Source organism: Planococcus citri, chromosome 3, assembly GCF_950023065.1.
Source record: "Planococcus citri chromosome 3, ihPlaCitr1.1, whole genome shotgun sequence".
In the NCBI taxonomy this organism is placed as follows: domain Eukaryota; kingdom Metazoa; phylum Arthropoda; class Insecta; order Hemiptera; family Pseudococcidae; genus Planococcus; species Planococcus citri.
The window spans coordinates 72,773,493-72,794,769 of record NC_088679.1 but is presented as its reverse complement, the minus strand read 5'-3'; the positions used below and the strand labels follow the sequence as shown (position 1 = coordinate 72,794,769).

At 33.5% G+C, this 21,277-nt stretch overlaps 2 protein-coding genes across 5 annotated transcripts in view; both read right to left on the bottom strand.

Moving 5' to 3' along the window:
* Positions 1-3,660: 3,660 nt before the first annotated feature.
* LOC135839016 (myosin light chain alkali-like) lies at positions 3,661-9,490 on the bottom strand. 2 transcript variants are annotated; one of them, XR_010557519.1, is made up of 7 exons: positions 9,356-9,485; positions 9,205-9,232; positions 8,782-8,922; positions 8,524-8,691; positions 8,297-8,383; positions 4,122-4,228; positions 3,661-3,828 (listed from the first exon to the last, which is right to left on the bottom strand). XR_010557519.1 is itself a non-coding variant. In XM_065354864.1 (6 exons), exons 1-6 carry the CDS (start codon positions 9,356-9,358, stop codon positions 3,770-3,772), a joined length of 486 nt encoding a protein of 161 aa, XP_065210936.1. In that variant the 5' UTR covers positions 9,359-9,490; the 3' UTR covers positions 3,661-3,769. The 2 variants fall into 2 exon arrangements, 1 of the variants encoding a protein (XP_065210936.1); XM_065354864.1 differs by lacking the exon at positions 4,122-4,228 and having other exon boundaries at positions 9,356-9,490.
* Positions 9,366-21,277, bottom strand: part of LOC135839015 (uncharacterized) — a 25,511-nt gene continuing 13,599 nt past the window's right edge. The window contains exons 5-8 of one of the 3 annotated variants that reach the window (XM_065354861.1): positions 20,819-20,942; positions 20,610-20,732; positions 18,538-19,093; positions 9,366-14,767 (exon numbers count right to left, since the gene is read on the bottom strand). In XM_065354861.1, the coding sequence (XP_065210933.1) occupies positions 13,857-14,767; positions 18,538-19,078 (1,452 nt within the window). In that variant the 5' untranslated portion in view covers positions 19,079-19,093; positions 20,610-20,732; positions 20,819-20,942 and the 3' untranslated portion in view covers positions 9,366-13,856. Of the gene's footprint in view, positions 14,768-18,537; positions 19,094-20,609; positions 20,943-21,277 lie in introns of all 3 variants that reach the window. The other 2 variants (XM_065354860.1, XM_065354863.1) reach the window with 2 other exon arrangements.

The window sequence follows — 21,277 nt, the reverse complement described above, 5'->3', positions numbered from 1 at the left end:
TTTCAATTATCCAGTAACTAGGTACCTATTATTTTTCAAATTTTCAACTCCAAAAAAAATTGTAAGTAACACTCGGTTCAAGCTCTAAAAAAATCCCAGCTGCAATTTTAAAAAAATAAATAAATAAATGAAATGTTGGTGAGTACCTATTTTTGAAAATTTAATGGCACCTGGCTCATCAAAAAACTATTTTCGAGAGCTCATGATTATGAAATTCTTGGTCATTCTACTCGTATTATCCCCATAAATTCAGGCCCCAGGTTCTTTGAAAAATATTTGCCATAAATTCTATTCTTTTAAAAAGAGTATGTCGCTGAGGAGTTCAAATATTTTGGATACAAAAATGCATTGTGAAAATATTATCGACGTACTTCACAAGTTGCAGGATATTTTCTTTGACCACAAACAGAAGAATCAAAAAAAAAAAAAATAAAGCCGATAATAAAGAAAGAAAAGAGAAGGAAAATAAGTTTTTTCCAAGGATAAATCTTGATTTCAAAGAATTGAATTTTTGTCGATGCATTCTGGACTTTTAAAATGATTTTTTTAAAGATTATTCTATTCTCTTCTGGTTATAGGTGAGGTAAAAATACATGAGACTTTCTAAATCTCAAAAAAAGAGAGAAATTTCTAGAAAGGATGAGTCCCGATAAGGCCACTTTTTGGCCCAAGCCAGTTATCGACTAGACCACTCTTAAAATGTTGTAATAAATGTCCTAAATACGAATCCGTGGTTAGTTAACCCGAAATGACCATTTTTTGGGCTCCAGGGGTTCCCAAAGTTGTGAATAAAAAATAATTTTTGGAACCACTGAGTATTATTTTCAAAAACTGTTTTAGGGTAAGATAACTGTTTGAACTCGATAAACATTATACAAGGTGATTTTCCTATTTCCGACCCTCGGAGACAGAAATTGGGGGGGGGGGGGTTTCGATTTTTGGAAAATTTTGGAACCATCATTTTGAACCTACCCCTTTGAGCTCCCCTAAAAAGCTTTTTACAGTTTATTAGTAAGTATCTGAAAGACTTTCATCCTACCAAATTTTGAGCTCAATAAAATTTTCCGCTGGTACTCAAAAATCCAGTTTTCCATTTTTTCGCCATTTCGAAATTTTTGGAACCCCTGGAAAACTACGTAGAAACCTGCGATTAGCGCCAAACGTAACGTTTTGAGGTATATATTCAATTATCTTGATGAAAAAGTTTAATTAAGCTCCCTGTATATTCGTAATTTTGAACCATTTTTTAGAGCCCCCCGCTTTAGGCACCCCTAAAAAAGGTGTTTACGCACATTTTTTCAAGTAAATTGAAGAGATTTTACTTCGTTGAAATCGTGAAAACAATGTTCAATTTTTTTGATGTTTAGAAGCTTATTGTGGGACTTGGAGGGCTCGTATTGAAAAACTGAGCTTAAATTCGAATTCAGCACTTCTTGAATGCTAATAAACCAAAGGTCATACAAATTTTCCAAATTTTTTGACATTGGAGAGGGAATTAATGTGAATGCTCAAAAGACTCATATTACACATGATATTTTTTTTTAATCAGATCGAAATTTGGGAAGAAATGGAAACCTTAATTGATTTAAAAAAACACCCCCCCCCCCCTAGAACTGTACCTCCACAATTATGAACTGTTAAGGTCCTTCATCACATTCTGCATATTTTTCAGAATATTTTCGAAAAATCGACCCCCTAAGAGGGAGAAAATAAGTGAGAAAAATTTCAACCCATTGAAAACATTTACATGGATATCAAACTACCTCAGTATAAAATATTTTCGAAGAGGCTGATTTTGGATGCTAGAGCACGTTTTGACTGTAAAATCAAAAATTAGTCCCCGGATCCGAAACAGAGGAGAGAGGAGATATGGAGTAAAAAAAATTGAAAATTCAGTACGGGTGTCAAAATATGGACTTTCAATGAGGGCATCATTCTTGATCTGATGGCTCGTGCACCTTGAAAATCTAAACCATTAAACTATCAGAGGAAGGTTTGGGGAGTTTGGGGTCAAAATTTCGAAAAATACAACTGAATTTTGTTAAACAGGACAAGTATTAAATTTCAGATTTGAAATGTGAACGAAAAAAGATAGATCAGAAGAGCATGCCCTGAAACGTTCGTTTGGAAAAGTCTTGCAAAATTTTATTTCACACAAAATAAACCAGCTAAATAATTACTTCATTTCACCCCCCCCTTACTCTCTCCAATTTGAAGAACAATCATTTTTGGGTCATTTTGAATCCTCCAGCGTCATTTTAATTTTTTCCAGGCATTCCAAATTGCTCTGGAGGCTTCAAAATGCCATCTACAAATAACGCAAGCCAAAGTTATTGGCGCTGAAGTTTCTAGAGTACTTTTACATTTCCAGAAAAAATTGAAAACTCGTCGTATCCTCCAGAAAAGTATAGAGTTCCAGGTTTTTAAAGTTGGGAGGGGAGTGAAATCAAGTAGGTACCCAACTTACTTCGATTTATTTGAAAAATATTCATATATTTCAGGAAAAAGTTTGAAAATCGCCATAAAAATAGCTGTTTGAAATTTTTAAAATTTTCAAAAAATCATCAATGATCTAAAAATCAATTTCAACTTGTAAAATTTTTGTTAAGGAGGATTTTTGAACGTGCTTTTTCAATCTAACTTGGATTCCTTCCAATCGAAGTACGTTAGTTTAAAAAGTTCCCTTGATGATTTGTAGTGTTTAAAATTATTCCTGGAAATTTCAATTTTTTTTTTAATAACTTGAAAATTTATTTTTCCAATTTTAAAATTTCGAAATACATACCTACTGTATGATTTTTCTGGATTGAAATAATTGAAACTAAATTTTTGTTTTTTGGAAATTTCGACCTTATATCCCATGAAAATATTTACCTAGAAGGGTATCAAATCTTCCTGTACTTTTTCAATTAGCTATACCTACATTACCTCTCCACGTTTAAACCAATTCAGTTTAAACCAGCGAAAATTTCCGTAAGAAAAACGAGAAAAAGAAAAGGAAAGATCAACAGGTGGTACCTTTGTTTGATATTTTACACAATGAAGGACACCGGTTTAAGTCTCGCCGCAGCATAATTGAGTTTAATTTCGTACAAGTTTACGTATAGTTGTACTCGTATCTGCATTTCGCATTTCTTATACATGACTGTGGCAATTCGAGCAAACACGAGGCAAACTTATTAAAATCTCTTTTCATAGCCATCATCGTTTGCGAATAAGTACATCAAACTGTACTACGAGTGAGTGACACGAGAAATCTCAAACTTGCCATGTAATTTCCCTAAGCGATAAAAGGATATGGGACTTCCTCTAGTCGAGTTGCACAAAAGAACGGCAGTATCAAAGGGAATAATAAAGTTGACGCGATGTTTAAATGAAAGAAAGTTTGTTGATAAGATCATTTGTTCTTTCTTTAGCTTTTATTTTATTCTGATACCTTCGAATGTACGTATATAAAGCCCTAATATCAATAATACATTTTTATTTGTAAATATGTCGATGCTACCTTTGTGGCGATATTTTATTTTATTTTTTTCTTTAATGTTTGAAAAGTAGGTCAAATTTTCAATCGACTTTGTAGAGTTTTTTCTGCTTCGTATAGAAGCGAAAGAAGAAAATGAAAATTATAAAAAAAAAAAATCAAGAAGAAAGAATGAAAAATTGTAAACAAATTAATAAAATTTAATCATAACATCCAGTACATGAAATGAAAAATGTATCAAATTACCAATTTTTTGTATTCTAATTGATGCAGGCAGTATGATTATATTCAGTGAAATGGATTGTCACTTTCTGGTACTGGTCTGTTGCAAATTCTTGCCATGAATGCTGTTGAAACAATAAAACATCATTAATAAAAATTTATGGACGCGATTCAAAGCCAGAAAAATATGCACGAAAGCGGATATGTTAATTCTCGAGTATTAAGGCTAAAAATAAGGTAAGTAAAGGTAGGTAAGCTCAAGCTTGATACAAAACATGTAAGTAAATTATTTTTGAAAAAAAAAATCCAAAAGCGTCGTTTTGAAACTGCATTGCCGAGAGTGAATGAAAGCATTTTCTTCGCTGTGCTGTCTTAGTAGGCCATCAGTTTATTATAACTCGTTACTAATGCAACTTACTATCAGATGTTTGCCAATTTTTTTTTTAACCTATAGATATAAATAGTTTGGTAGGAAGATTTTTTAAACCATGTCTTTTAATTTCACCATGAATTTTTTAACGAATGCTGGAAGAAATAGAAATTACACACGTGTTTATTTTCTCAATTCCAATAATTGATCATAATATTATTTCATCACTGCGATAAAGTTTGATTTTTATGCCAGTATTTTTATTTATACGAGTAAGGAATGTCAGGTGGGTTGGCGCATGCGCAATATGCGGTTGGTTATTTTCAGACTATGTTGCCAAGGTTTGTGGGTTATTATGGTGTTGCATAGGTGGGGGTGTAATTGGAGAGGTAAAAATCAAACTTTATTGCAGTTGTACGAGATATTAAATAGGTAATTAAATAAAGTAGGTACTGGGTACGGTTTTTAGGATTTGCAGGTTTTGAAGGAAATAATAAAGGAATGTGGTTTTCTACTGAGAATTTGAATGCATGTTCAAGTTAGGTATCGAATATTGAGCAACTAGGTACTTACTCGAAGTTTTTTAATTAGGTTTATTCATTCCTCTGTGAAATAGCGAATTTTTATTTTTTTTGCAAAATTCACTGAAGAAGGAATACCTACACCTACAGCTAGACCTTTCTTGAGTTAAAATCATATCGGGTGAGCAAATATAGTCTTCATTTTTGAGTAATTTTTCCTCAAATATTCGCTCAAAAAAGAAAAAGGCGTAGAAAAAAATCCTCCAATCAATAATTAGCGTGTTTTGCCCAAGAAATTGTATTTTTGTTCTGTTTTCATTGTTTTCAAAATGTTTACAGTTTAAAATAAAAAATAAAATTTGTAAACTTGAACATATGTACCATAAGTGGACTTTCAAAAAATCACTCGAAATGTTCCATATAACAGCTTTTTCGGTTCAAAACCCAGTTGACCTTGATTACACTCCTACGACCGGAGACCTATAACCTGTTTGAACGGTTCCTGTTCAGTTGAAAACCAGAAATAGAGTAAGTGGTAGTAAAATGGACTACTACCAGTAGTTTCAGTGATATCCACTAGCGCAACCTGGTGAGAAATGACAGAAACTGGTGTTATTTGTACCTGATACTTCATTTTAGGTGACCATCACTCATTATTTCCGACTTTCAAAGTGATAAGGCAGTTTGTTTGAAATATGTGAATTTCTCATTTTCAATAAAAAATTACACATTTTAATTGGAATGCAGATTGTATTTTTTGTAATGTAGTGGGAGGTTTTTCCCTCTATCCTCACGTTATTCACTGGGTAAATATTTCCTCAAACGAAACTTCATTAATTTACCTCCCACCTATTTTATTCTCAAGAATTAATAGTATCATTGCACCCGTTATATTTTCTATATCATATGCGACTAGCGGCGTTTTAAGGAACTGGTACACGAGCTTCCAACGTTTGAAAGCTTCGTACCAATCTTCAGTAGGTCCGAGCATCTCGGCCTGCTCATTCGGTTAGTGAAAAGTGAAACTGGTGATATGAAATATTTTACACGAAACTTGAACCTCGAAACTATCTTCGAATTATTCAATTATTAAACATAATTAAAACGAAAACTTTTAATTATCCACAACAAAGTTCTCTCTTTTCCTATAATCGTCTTATTTTCCGTTTTTATTCCTTGAGAATAGGTGAAATTAATTCATCCGGTCGTTATAGGGTAGCTGCCACCTATTTCGGTTGATTTCTCTGACCAGGGTATGCTAATGATTTTTTTTATATTTAATTATAAGCTGCACGATTTTCTTCTTCTTTGTTTTTGTTTTTGTTTTCTAATAAAAGTCTCAAAGCAGTGTGCTTGTTACTTTCTTCAAGTTCGATGGGTTAGGGGTGCCCTTTTATCCCTTCATATTTTCTTTGGTATACCTCGTTTCATCATCCGATTCTAATTATTTAATGGTGAAAGACCCTGATTTTAATTATTTATCCGGTTGAATTATTCTTATGTATGATTCTTAATGGTAAATCTTAGTGATACATTCGTTTCATGATCAGTATTGCGCCAATGCAGATATTGGTCCATTTAGATTCAACATATTAATTCGAACTAGGTCCAAGATTCTATGCTTTCTTTTTTCATTTTTATTTATTCTGTCCGAATAACCCATGGCGAGGTGGTAAATCGCCAGACATGGGTGTGCTTTAATAAGCTAGGTCATTTCCCAGGGGTTTCTTTATTTTTTTTTTGGTACTTGGGATGATGCGGTGCTTGAAAAGGAATTTTCTGCACGCTTCAGTAATTTATTTCTTGCTGAACGATAACTTGAGTTAAGTATGTAGTACATACTTTCAGCTTTATTTTAATCTATTGGACATATTTTTTTGGCTCGAGCTTTCATAATGAAATTCATCTGTAATGTAAGTATTTGTATCTGTCATACTTTGTGAGGTAGTAAAATGGACCACAACAATAATTCCTATTTTTTGATTTGATTTAGGCAATTGCGAAGTAATTTGATTCAATCTTCTTAAACTAGACATATTTACCTATCATTTAAGCCCTTGATGACCAAAAATGGTCAATTTGGTGAAAAGTAATCACAAAAATAAAAAAAGTCAAGGTGCTCTATTGTTCTACCATTTATAAGTGTTTTCATGCACTTTTTAAGTTTTTTTTGCTGTGGTCCATTTTACTACCCCACAAAGTCAGACCCCCTTTTTTGATACCTTCGCCAAAATGAAAACTGCTCCACCTGTATATAAATTGTGAGGTAGTTTTATTAAATATTATTGAACTAGACACATGTATCTATCATTTAAGCCCTCAATGACCACAAATGGTCAATTTGGTGAAGAGTAATCTCAAAAAAGGCTTAGATGGTCCATTTTACTACCACTTACTCTACAGGTAGGCCACCTGAACTACTGGTTGGAACGACTTTTTTGGATTCAAAAACTAGTTGACCTTGATTACACTCTTAAGATGGGAGACCTATTTTTGGGTTCAAAAACTGGTTGACCTTGATTACACTCCTAAGATGGGAGACCTATATCCTATAACCTGTTTGAACAGTTCCTGTTTGATTGAAAACCAGAAATACAGGTAGACAAGCTGAATTACTGGTTTAGAAGTGGAACTGAATTGCACCAATTGGGAATTCTTGAATCTTGAGCCAATTTCAGAAAAATTAAAAATCTTTAAAATCGTTGCAATCTAAAGTGTATACCATAAAAAAAATTGTGAAGGTCTTTATTTCGAGTTGGAAAACAGTCAGAAAATTTTTTGACTTTAGAGGTGTCCCAAGAGGGAAGATACAGAATTTTTTGAGAACTTTCGACACTTAATTTTTCTCGGTTTGTTTTTGGCAAATAGGTACTGAACTTTTATCGTTTTATGGTAATTTTTTGATGATTTTGAAGAATTTTCTTAGAAGTTTTTTGCCATCCTTTCGTCTTGGTTTTCAACACTTTTTCTTGCATTTTAGTCAAGTTTTAATGAAATTTCATCTGTTTTGAGCACTTTTCAACGATAATGAATTTTTGACAGCTCTTACCTAACATAATTTTTTTCACATTTTCGACTTTTTCAGGATTTTATTTTCGTAAAATTTTTCCAAAATTTGGACAGTTTTGGGTAATTTTGAGTTTTTAAAATTTGTTTTACCTAATGAGATTGCTTTTTTTGGCGTTTTACTCAATTTTGATAGATTTTTGACACTTTTACACATTTTTGACAAATTTTACTAAAAATTTTGCGATTTTTTTTTAGATTTTGCGTTGACCTATGTTATTGTAATCGGAATCCAAGGCTACTATTCATGTTTTTAATGGATTTTACTCTCTCGGTTTTGAATTAGTGAAAACTGTAAACAATTACGCTTGATTAGATTTTAAAAAATGAATTTGTTTTTTCATCTGACTGAAAAATTGATGATGCCAATTGGAAATTTTCATTTTTTCCATTACTTTCTAGTTCTGAAACTTGCATTCAAATTTCCACAAATGAACCATGAGAGGTAGGTAAGACAGAAATAGGATAATAACACGCAAAGGGGAGAAAACTACATAGATACTTATATGGTAACCAAAGGGAGATCTAATACCACTTTTCTAACATGCTAATATAGTAAATTAAATACCTACGGGGGTATGATTGTGTACCTATTTCAAAATTTGAAATATAATGCATTTGATTTGGTGTACTTACGAACATAAGGGACCATTCCATCTTCATCTTCAGGGTCCATACAGTCTTTGGCTACTTCATCGACTTCAGCATCGGTTAATTTTTCACCTTTAGGCATGAATTAACACAAATGACAAATTACTCAGTTGTCATGAAATTGAGAATATTGTAAAAATATTACCAAAATAGGAAAACCAATTGGTAGGTACATAGGTAGTTGAATTAATTCAGTGAAAATGTAAACGCACCCAATGATAATAAAATGTGGATCAATTCACCGCCTAACATGTGTCCATCTTCTTGTTTGTCGTACAATTTCAAACATTCAATGAAGTCTTCGTATACTCCTTGGTCTTTATCTTTCTTAACTTGGCTGTAAATTGGCAGGAATTCTTCTACGGTAAGTTTCTTTTCATCTGCGATCAATCAAAGCGTTTGGATGAAGTGTCGTATACTCATATTTTATTGTAACCGATTGGAAAAATTTGAACGATGGATCTGCATACCTTTCTTTTTGGTTCCTCCCATTTTTTCAATAGTGGCATTGGTTGGGTTCAAGTCTACAGCTCTGAGAAGGTCACCGAGGAAAAAGGCATCTACGCTTCCGCTGCCATCAGTGTCGTAGATTCCGAAGGCGAAATTGACCTCTGGAAAATCAACGATGATTAGAAAGGAAAAAATTATCGAGGAATAAAACATATTTTTGTTTCAAAGCAGTGACGCAGATTTATGCCAATTTTTCGTGACCTATTTCTGGTCAAATCGAAGCACGTTTGCTCAATTTCGAAATTAAGAATGATCAAGGTCAAAAGAACATTTTGAGTAGAAATTTCACAATTTAATTTTTGAATTTATTGAGCAAATGAACAAAATCTAAGGTAGGTATCTAACGAACTGATAGAATAATATCAAAAACTATAAGTACTCACTTTCTATTTCACTGCTGCTTAAATCAGCCTGCACAATTCACGAGGGAAAAAAACAGAAAATAATACAATATCATTATTAGTTACACTCCGCGCAAATGATTTTTTTTTTGTTGAAAAATCAACATGATTTTTACCAAGCTTTAATACCTACCATTTTAAGATTATTTTTTTAGTTGTAAAATAAATTAACAATACAGGACACTTCACCACAATTCACTCGGTAAGACGACTATCTGTGCATCTGTATTAGGGAACGGGTAATAGGCAACGTTTCGTAAGATTATAAGTAGGTACAAGTTATTTTTAAACTATGCCCCGGAATCATTTACTTACTGGTACGATGTGCCAAGTAGGTATACTTTTCCATCTATACGTGTCATACACATTTTGACGTATGGAATTTCGAATCATATCCTAGCGGAATTTTGGATCATCGTGTGCGATTTGTTATGTGCATAATAGGCTCACATGTTGCTTTGATGAGCTATTGTATTTTTTAAAAATATAGGATATTTACGCCCATTTATACTTACAAGAGAACCTCTTGAGGCGTCCGCCTCCGATTTGAACGGGACCGCGATTTTTGGAAAGAGCATAGTCTAAAACCCCCCAAACCAAATTTTCAGCTGCCCAAATCCATTTTTTGATTTTTGACGAACGTTTGAAAAAACAAAATTGGCTGTTTTTGGCGATTTAAGCTTTTTTTTTAAAAAAAAGTATGTACTTGATCAGTAAAAATGGTAAAAAAAAAAAGTCCCAAAACTAATATTAATTACTCAAATCCAAATTTCACTATTTCCAGCCATTCTGGAGCCTCCAGCGCGATTTTTCAATTCCTCCAGAATTTTGAATTTGCTCCAGAAGGCGATGAATATGAAGATGGGCAGTTAAAAATCGAGTTGTTTATTATACTCGACCTGTTTAACGAGTTTATCCACATTTGAGCCGATTTTGGGAGTGACACCTGAAAAGTGATTTTTGACCAGCTTTCTTTTGACGTATTACGTAAGAGAAAAAAGGTGTTTTTAAAAAAAAAAATCTGTCCTTAAAAATACATGTCCCCCCTCTTTCCACTCGTTGTTTTGGATCTCTAAATGTGATTGTAATTTAAATGCTTTCATCAATCTACGTAGGTACCTATATAGATTTTGAACCATTTTGGAAAATTCAAAATCCTTTACTTACTGTTTAGCAAACTGAAATTTTCTAGAAAAGCAATCCTATCAGTCTTTTTCACTTTGTGGTTTGAAACACCCCGCTCCCCCCTCAATTAAAAGTCGATTCACCATTCTCGCCAAATCTCAATAGCAGAGAAGTATCTTCTGATATCACAAAAACGTTCTCAATTTAGTCAGAATGTGATAATTGAACATGCCACCAACTTCAGAGAGCGCTACTAGTGAGAACTAAAATGATACTTAACTTACGTAGAGAAAAAGAAAAATGAAACCGTCTTGTGTAGAATCAAGAATCTATAATGTTTAAAATTTTTTTGTTGAAAATAATGGGCATAAGTAAAATTTTAAAGAGGCATCGTCGTTTTATAAAATATTTAAAATTTTAAAATTTGTTCATTAGTGAAGGTTTTAGTTGCGTTGCACAAAATACAATACATATTTCTTTTTCAATGAACGAAAGAAGGAAAGCATAATTATTTTACAATTTGAATTTTGAATGAAGAAAAAATTAATTTTGCTTACAAAGAAGGTATACATACCTACCTCTACTTACTACCTATCCTAACTCACACAGAAATTTTTGAACCGGACGTAGCTAGATCGGAAGAGCATGCAAAAATCCATCTCCAGCCAAATTTTCACGTACTGAAGTGGATTTTTGGATTTTTGGTGGATTTTTGATAATCAAATTTGGGCAAAAAATGAGGGGAAAATCAAAATCTTACCAAATTGACCTGGAAAGCTGAAATTCAGGATCTATTTTCGAACAACAAAATTTATTGCAGACTGTTTCGAACAGTTTTAAGCAGTTCTGGATCCTCCAGTAGGTTTTTGAAATCGGATATTTTCACATAATTTGACAAAATGATATTGGAAGTTTGGAATTCACTCTGCACCTTAAGGATTTTTTAAAAGAAAATGAACCTTGACCAGATTGAACTTACAGGTGAGTTATACGAGGGATAGTCGGAAAGTAAGTTTCACATGGCTGAAAAAGTATGAACGCGTGAACATTTTTTGACAAAAATTGGAGGAAATATAGTTCAAACATTCAACTAGATCTGACAAAATTTATTCTGCATTCGGGTGCATTGTTCGTATTTTACAGCGTGATTAGTAGAGTGCTGATAGAAAATATCCGTCCAAAAATTATATTTTAGAAAAAATTAATTTTCCAACCGCTCTAACAGAAGAAAAATTCACTGGAAAATTGATTGAGAACCACTCCAGACATAACATAGTAACATTATTTTGTTTCAATCAAAATCCAAATGAAGTAGATTGTTCAGTGATAATCTGCTGAATATTGGCATTGTCGAAAGTCACTCAGCCCCAGAAATTTTGCAACCATCACATGAACAATTTACAGCGCCAAATAACGTATCAACTTGAAAAAACATTAGTATGATATCTCTTGAGTAATTCTTGATGAATTTTACTCATAATTATTACAACTGAAAAAAATTTTATTTTGCCAAATACTACATTTGGACGGATGTTTTTTATCAGCACTCTACTAATCACGCTGTAAAATACGAACAATTCACCCAAATGCAGAATAAATTTTGTCAGATCTGGTTGAATGTTTGAGCTATACTTCCTCCAATTTTGGTCAAAAAATGTCCACGCGTTTATACTTTTTCAGCCATGTGAAACTTACTTTCCGACTATCCCTCGTAATTATGTTTAATTAATAATTATTCTTTTACCTCATAAAAAAGTACCTACCTAACAAACTTTAAAACATGTAGACCAATATTAAAATATTATGTGCACAATGCAAAAATTATTTTCAGATAACTTTACACGATACCGAAGTTAAATTTTGACTTGAAAAAAAAAATGAAAAAATTTTTGTAGAAAATGGTAGGTATTTTTTGGAAGTGTGTGACCCAAAAATATCATTAGCGATTTTCGCAAGAGGGTAGAAAAACATTATTTTTGATTTTTTTTTCAATTTTGGTCAAACAATAATGGAATTTTACCTATCAGAACAGTCGATGTCAAATTTTCACCACAACCACCCTTTTTAAGATTTCTAAACATTAGCATTCATTTAGGGGGAAAATTAATTTTCGAAGAAATTTTCATCTATTTGTACATACAAAGAGGCCGCACCCGTAATCAATTCATTCAGTTCCAAAAATATCATATCCAGAGATTTTGAAGGGTTCCTCCATTGCAGAAGAAAAATGCCCAAAATACATCACTTTTTTCAGGGTTTTTTTCGTAACTTAAAAAAATTTTCTGGCTTACGAATCAAATAAGAGTAAAATTGAATAACTGGTGACTACAGTGAGACAATCTCACGAGCTCGTTCCCTTTTCAAGGATTTTAGAGTTTCAAAATATGTAATTAATCTCGATTGGTACATATTTCAAAAATGCGAAAAAACTTATAATGGCGTTCAAATTTGACCCCAATAATGATCTTGATGAGTGAATCAAAAATCTCCAAAAATGTTCGCAATTTTTTTTCCAATTTTCCAACTTTTTTGAACATTTTTATTTCAAGTCTCCATTGAAAAAAATAAGTGTTAATCGAGTCAATGAAGTGAAATTTTTACTGCGTTGTGCAAATCTCAAAATGAGATGATAAAAATTGCATCTCACTTCCTAATCCCCAACTGATCTCGCATTCTGTCCCTTTAGGTAAGAGAGTTGAAAAATGCATTTTTTTCATAAGCAGGTATTTTCTCAAAGTACTTAGGTAAACAAAAAAAATTAATTCTGACCAAACCTTCATGGAACTATGTGCAGCTTAGGGATACTTTTACCCATCAAGAGCATCGATTTGTGAAGACTTGAGAAAATCGCATTTTCGTCCTTTATCAAACAGGAAAGCGAAATCCAAGAATCACTACTAATGATACTTTTGAGTCAAAATACGTACCATTAAAAAAAAAACCATTTTTCGTACAATTTTTCACCATTTGAAGGATCGAGTCGAAGGTGTGAAGTTCTACCGCATATCATGTTGTTTTTTGAGGCTTGGGCACCATCGAAATGACGTTTTCCCATACGTTTCATTTTTTGCTCAAAAAAAGAGAAAAATTACGTCTGACAAAACTTTTACCTATGGGAATGGCCTTCGTATGGTCATCTTTATCTATCAACCTTAGATCCCATTTTAGAATATTTTAAAAATTCGAAAATTTGAAAAAAAAACAATCATTTTTTTAAACGTCTCCAAAATGAAGGGTAATCTCTAGACGTTTGTCTTTCGAAGCACTCTCGACGATATGATGATTTGTCTCAGTTTTCAATATTTCTTCGACCAAACGAGTGAAAGTATTACTTTCGTTAATCTTGCCTTCGAAGAAAAACCACGTAGGAAGGGCCCATAACTCACAAAGACAAAAAAAATAAAAATTCAAAAATTATGTTTTTTTGTTTTATTTAGGTACTTTTTTAAAAGATGAAACAAAAATTACAAAACTCAAACTTGAACTGAAAAAAAAAACTGAAACCGAAATTAAGTTTTTTTATCCTCCAACGAAGCAGCAATTAATTCAGCGCCTTTTTCAGCGACAAATCTATCGAGCTCTGATTTACTCAGTCTCGGTAACACAACTCTAGAAAATAGTTCTCTACCGTGCTTATCATACAAGTCTAGAGTTTTTTGAAATCGTCTGCTCGAGGGAACGCGACTCCAAAAATACTCCACAGGCGTCCAATTTTTGGATTCACACCTATCCAGCATTTGCTCAAAAATATCCTCGTCATTTTCGAGCAAAATGCGTATTTTGTGCATTTCATTTCTTAAACAGTAAATCCAGTAATACAAATTGGGGAAAATATCGAATATTAAAAATTTATCCAAGTCTGGTTCATTCGATAAGGATGGCCAAATTCGCCTGATGTCATCTTCAAAACAGTACATACAAGCGATCTTGAATTTCTCTCTTTCATTAAATCGAGCACACGTCATCATTCGTTTAGCTGTCCGGACCCAATGAACTGTACCATCGTAATCATACGAAAAATTATCAACATTTTTCAAAGGGAAACAAAAATTTAACGGATGATGTATCCTGAATATTTGCGTATTATGATTTAGCATCCATCGCGACATTGAACGCCGCAAGTTTTTCACTTGTTTCTCGACAATACGATTGATAACCGACGGCGTTGGTGTATTTTCAGGAAGTATGCTTTGCAAAGGAATACCGTCATAGAACCAACATTTGTTGAAATTCTTATTTTTAATTTGTGTTCGTATTTTCCAACGCCATAACTGAATGCTAATCGCGATAGATGAGAGTTCCATTAGAGACATCACTGGCCTGGCATAGATAAGATCGTACACTTTGGATGATATTCCAGACATTTCAGTCATTTCAGTCATTTCAGTCATTTCAGGTCCCTCTAAATCGAGCAATGAACCTGGAATGCGAAAAATTGGATTAATATTGCGGATGAGATAAAAAAAAAAATCAATAACAATACACTTGGAATGCATGACGAGGCAGCTTAATTTTTGATCCTAAAAAAAAATTAAAACAGCATAAGTAAGTAGGTACCTAGCATCAGGTAAGTAGATTTTTTTTCACTGAATTTTAGGAAATTTTTGAAGATTCGAATTGGGCCAATGAAAAATATCAAAATAAGATCAAATTGAGGTACTAAAAAGCAGAAATTTGGTTCGAAATATATTTTAGACCTACTAAATTGGCTGTTTGATGAAAGTTTCGATTTTTAGCCATACTAGTACAATCATTTTAGCAAAATTTTTAGTCGAACCTCGAAAAGATTGGGGGCAAGCTGAATTTCACATTATTTGTTCAGATTGGTCTCTAAAACAACCCATCAAAAGTTGCACCCCACAACTTGACCGCTACCCCCGCAAGAGGTCATTAACCTTTTCAGATACAGGTTTTTCGGCTGTATCGCCAAAATGAAGGGTCCGAGAGGAAAAATGTTCGAACAAAAATTGTTCTACGCTAAATTTCCTATCAGCATGACCAATCCAGCATTTCCCGAAATGGCGATTTCACCCTTACTGAGGAGGGGGTAAAGTTGTCAATTTTATGAAAATTGTTTAAAAAAATGAAAATCGGCATTTTAAAACGTGAACTCGATTCACGGTAGACTCGAAAATATGTTGACCAAAGTTGCACGCTGCAACTTGTCTGCAACCCCCGCAAAAGGTCATTATAACCTTTGTCAATCTACGTTTTTTGGCTATATCGCCGAAATGAAGGGTCGGAGGGAAAAAAGTGATTGCACTAAAATTATTCTACGTAAAATTTTCTATAAGGATGGTCAGTTCAGTTCATCAGTTGAAATTTATTTTTCGATTTTTGGTGAATTTTTGAAAATCAAATTCAGGCCAAAAATGAGAAAAAAATCAAAATTTTAGCAAATTGTGCTATAAAGCTGAAATGTGGGACATACCTTATTTTCGACCTGGCAAATCGATTGGAAACATTTTCAACCCGTTTTGAGCAGTTCTGGAGCCTCCAGTAGATTTTTGAAACTTGAAATTTCCACAAAATTTCATTTAAAACGGTTAGAAAGCTAAAATTTATTCTGTAAACTAATTTCAATACGCTAGGGAGTCGACTGTTAAGTACATTTCAAGTCGTTTCGGAGCATCCAGCGACTTTTTGGAAATTACTGGAGCCCCCAGCATATATTTCAATGCTCGAAATTTCCATAAAAATTTACCAAACAGAGTTGGAAATCCAAAATTAACTGTGTACTCCAATTTTAATACGCTATCAAGTCGACTGCAGGTTGGTTTAAGTCATTTTGAAGCCTCAAGTATCCTTTTGGAAATAACTAGAGCCTTCAACAGATTTTAGAAACTTAAAATTTTATTAATGGCAGTTGGAAAGCAAAAATTCACTCTAAATATAAACTAATTTCAGTATGGCATGAAGTTGACTACCGGTAGATTTCAAGACGTTTTGAAGCCTCCAGCGACTTTTTGGAAATTACCGGAGCCTCCGGTAGATATTTCAATGCTTGGAATTTCCATAAAATTTCACCAAACAGAGACGCCTTACTTTTGACATTATTCTGAGGTGGATCGCAGGCAGTTTCAATCCGTTTTAGAGTCTACAACAGATTTTTAGAAACTTATGTTTTTCAAAAAATGCCACAAAATCTTTTCCATTTTATGAAATTTTGCAGAAATTACACGTTTAAAAAATTTACTGGAAGCTCCCGTAATTTATAAAAACTAGCTGAAGGCTCCAAAACGACTTGAAATGTACCTACAGTCGGCTCCCTAACGTATTGAAATTAGTTTACAGAATAAATTTTAGCTTTCTAACTGTTTTTAATGAAATTTTGTGGAAATTTCTAGTTTCAAAAATCTACTGGAGGCTCCAAGAATTTTCAAAAAGTCGCTGGTGGCCACAAAATGACTCAGACCCACCAGCAGTTGATTTAATAGCGTGTTTAAATTAGATTGCAGCGTGAATTTCTACATTCTAACTTCATTTAATGAAATTTTGTGGAAATTTCAAGTTTTAAAAATCTACTGGAGGCTCCAGAACTGCTCAAAACGGGTTGAAAATGTTTCCAATCGATTTGTCAGGTCGAAAATAAGGAATGCCCCAAATTTCAGCTTTATAGCACAATTTGGTAAGATTTTGATTTTTTTTCTCATTTTTGGCCTAAATTTGATTTTCAAAAATTCATCAAAAATCGAAAAATAAATTTCAACTGATGAACTCAACTGGCCATCCTTATAGGAAATTTGACGTAGAATAATTTTAGTGCAATCACTTTTTTCCCTCCGACCCTTCATTTCGGCGATATAGCCAAAAAACGTAGACTGACAAAGGTTAATGACCTTTTGCGGGGGTTGCAGACAAGTTGCAGTGTGCAACTTTGGTCAAAATATTTTCGAGTCTACCGTGAATCGAGTTCACGTTTTAAAATGCCGATTTTCATTTTTTTAAACAATTTTCATAAAATTGACAACTTTACCCCCTCCTCAGTAAGGGTGAAATCGCCATTTCGGGAAAAGCTGGACTGGTCATGCTGATAGGAAATTTAGCGTAGAACAATTTTTGTTCGAACATTTTTCCTCTCGGACCCTTCATTTTGGCGATACAGCCGAAAAACCTGTATCTGAAAAGGTTAATGACCTCTTGCGGGGGTAGCGGTCAAGTTGTGGGGTGCAACTTTTGATGGGTTGTTTTAGAGACCAATCTGAACAAATAATGTGAAATTCAGCTTGCCCCCAATCTTTTCGAGGTTCGACTAAAAATTTTGCTAAAATGACTGTACTATACATAATCTAAACCATTTAGCAAATTTTGAGGAGTTCTCCATTCTTAGAAAATTTCATTAAAAAGGGCCTTCATGCGATTCAGTCTACCAGAATACTCTGATTTTTAACATCTTTTTGGAACAATACTTCAAGTAATACATGGTGCTTATTATTTCTGCCGTCATTTTCCCTCACTTTTCCAGGTTTTCCAGACCAATTTTCCAGACCATTTTTTCCAATTTTCTATACTTACCCCATACTTTAATTAATAAAGAAGAAGTTGTCGGGGAGGGGGGGGGGAGTAATTTTTTTCAAGACTTGAAAAAGGAATTCAATCATGCAAGCGGTGGCTTCGCAGTTCGCACTCCCTGGGGGGGGATTGGGTACAAAAATGGATAATAATTTTGACCGACAGAACTAAGACTTAAGTAGGTACAATGAGAGCAATTACCTACACGCTTTTAATATTTATTCCAGTATAAGAATGACAAAAAATATCAAGAAAAAAGTTGGAAGGAACGATGTTGTTTTTTTGCATTATTCGTTTTTTTAAGGTATCAAAAATTACAAAACTTAAACTAAAACTGAAATCGAAATCAAGTTTTTTTATCCTTCAACAAATCAGCAATAAATTCAGCGCCTTTTTCAGCGAGAAATCTATCGAGCTCCGATTTACTCAATCTTGGTAACACAACATTAGTAAATAGTTCTCTACCGTACTTATTATACAAGTCTAGAGCTTTTTGATATCGTCTGCGCGAGGAAATGCGATTCCAAAAATACTCCGCAGCCGACCAATTTTTGGATTCACACCTATCGAGCAATTCCTCAAAAATGTCCTCGTTATTTAGGCCTACGAGCGAAATGGGTATATTGTTCATTTCATTTCTTAAATAGTAAATCCAGTAACACAAATTGGGGAAAATACCGAACACACATTTCTCCGAGTCTAGTTCATTCGATACAGATGGCCAAATTCGTCTGATGTCATCTTCAAAACAGTACATACAAGCGATCTTGAATTTCTCTCGTTCGCTAAATCGAGCACACATCATCATTCGTTTAGCTGTCCGGGTCCAATGAACCGTGCCATCGTAATCATATGAAAAATTATTAACATTTCTCAAAGGGAAATTATAATCGAACGGATGTTGTAACTGGAATATGTCCATATTATGTGTTATCTTCCACCACAACATTGAATACTGCAAGTTTTTCACCTGTTTCTCGACAATACGATTAATAACTGGCGGCGTTGCAGTATTTTTAGGAAGTATGCTTTGCAAAGGAATATCGTCTAAAAAATGTAATTTGTTTAAATTCTTATTTTTAATATGTCTACGTATTTTCCAACGCCATAACCGAATGCTAATCGCGATAGATGACAGTTCCATTAGAGACAACACTGGCCTGGCATAGATAAGATCGTACACTTTGGATGCCATTTCAGTCATTTCAGGTCCCTCCATATCGAGCAATAAACCCTGGAATGGGAAAAATCGGATTAATATTGCAGATGAGATAAAAAAATCAATAACAATACATAAATCTAGAATTTTATTAAACTTGGAATGCTGACGAGGCAGCTTAATTTTTGATCCTAAAACAAAATTAAAACAGCATAAGTAGGTACCTAGCATTAGGTAAGTAGATTTTTTTCACTGAATTTTAGGAAATTTTTGAAGATTCGAATTGGGCTAATGAAAATATCGAAATCAGATCGAATTGAGGTATTCAAAAGCAGAAATTTGGTTCAAACTTTGGCTGCTTGGTGAAAGTTTAGATTTTTAGCCATACAAATCTAAAGCATTTAGCAAATTTAGAGGATTTCATCATTTTTGAAAAATTTCATTGAAAAAGGCATTCATGCAATTCAGTCTACCCAAAAACTCGGATTCCCAGCGTCTTTTTGGAACAATACTTTAATCAATACAGGATGTTCAGTATTTTTGCCATGTCATTTTCCCTGACTTTTCCTGGTTTTCCAGACCATTTTTTCCAATTTTCTAAACTTACCCCATATTTTAATTAGAGAAGTGAAGGGGAGGAGGGAGTGATTTTTTTATGAAAACTTTGAAAAAAACCAAACATTTTTTAAACATACAAGCAGTGGCTTCGCGCTCCAAATTTTCTGGGAGGGGGGGGGGGTGAGTTGTGGGTACAAAAATGGCGAATGAAAAACCAAAGATGGAGAAAATGTTGACCGACAGAACTAAGAATAAATAGGTACAATGAGAATGAGAGCAATATACGCTTTTATTTTTTCCAGTATAAAAATTACAAAAAAATATCAAGAAAAAAGTTGAAAGGAACAAATTTTTTTTTTGTATTATTCACCTTTTGTTTTAAGATAACAAAAATTACAAAACTTAAACTAAACCTGAAAAAAAAATAAAAAACTGAAACATAAATTAAGTTTGTTTATGCTCCAACAAAGCAGCAATTAATTCAGCGCCTTTTTCAGCGACAAATCTATCGAGCTCCGATTTACTCAATCTCGGTAACAAAAACCAGATAAATAGGTTTTTACCATGCCTGCCCCTATTAAACATATTTAGAGCTTTTCGGAATCGACTGCTCGAGGGAATGCGACTCCACAAATACTCTGCCGCCGACCAATTATAGGATTCACACCTGTCGAGCAATTCCTCAAAAATACGAGTATCCTCGTAATATTCGAGAAAAAGTGGTATTTGGTCCATTTCATTTCTCAAGTAGCAAATCCAGTAATACAAATTGGGGCATTCGCTGAAAAACATATTATTTTTCTCTAAATCTAGATTCTGATTATCCGATACGGAAGGCCAGATTCGTCTGATGTCATCTTCAAAGCAGTACATACAAGCGATCTTGAATTTATCCACTTGGCTAAATCGATCACACATCATCATTCGTTCAGCTGTCCGGACCCAATGAACGGTGCCATCGTAATTGTATGAAAAATCACCAACATTTCTCAAACCGAAATAATAATCGAACAAACGGTGATCGAATACTTGCCTGTTATGGTTTTGCTGCCATTTTGAAATTGATAACGCCAATTTCCTCACGTGTTTCTCGACAATACGATTAATAATCGACGGCGTTGGTGTATTTTCAGGAAGTATGCTTTGCAAAGGAATACTATCATAAAAATGAAATCCTTTGAAGTTGAAGTTATTATTTACAATATATGTGCGTAGTTTCAAACGCCATAATTCAATGCTGACCGCGATAGATGAGAGTTCCATTAGAGACTTCACTGGACTGGCATAGATGAGATCGTACACGTTGGATGACATTTCAGTCTTTTCGGGTCCCTCCAAATCGAGCAATAAATCTAAATTTTTGATCCTAAAACAAAATTAAAACAACGTAAGTAGCATTGAGTTATAAGTAGAATATTTTTCACTGAATTTTAAGAAATATTATTCCAATTTTTTTTTGAAAATGGCAAATTAACTTGAAACCAGGTAACTTTTGATGGTTTGCTGCGAATTAATGAACCGGTTTCAAAATCTAATCAGCAAAAATGGTTCAGTTTTTCACGCTCAATAACTTTTGTTTCAAGCTTTTGTCTCTATCTTCAATTTGTAGGTGATTGTCAAAAACTGGCCTGCTAAATGCAAATCAATGAACCGGTTTCAAAATGTGATTGACCAGAATTGTGTAATTTTTCACGCTCTACA

Coding starts and splice junctions, on each gene's coding strand:
- LOC135839016 (XM_065354864.1), bottom strand. Junction 8,923..9,204: donor AAGCAGCAGTGAAATAGAAA/GTGAGTACTTAT, acceptor TTGATTTTCCAG/AGGTCAATTTCGCCTTCGGA. Junction 8,692..8,781: donor GGGAGGAACCAAAAAGAAAG/GTATGCAGATCC, acceptor GATTGATCGCAG/ATGAAAAGAAACTTACCGTA.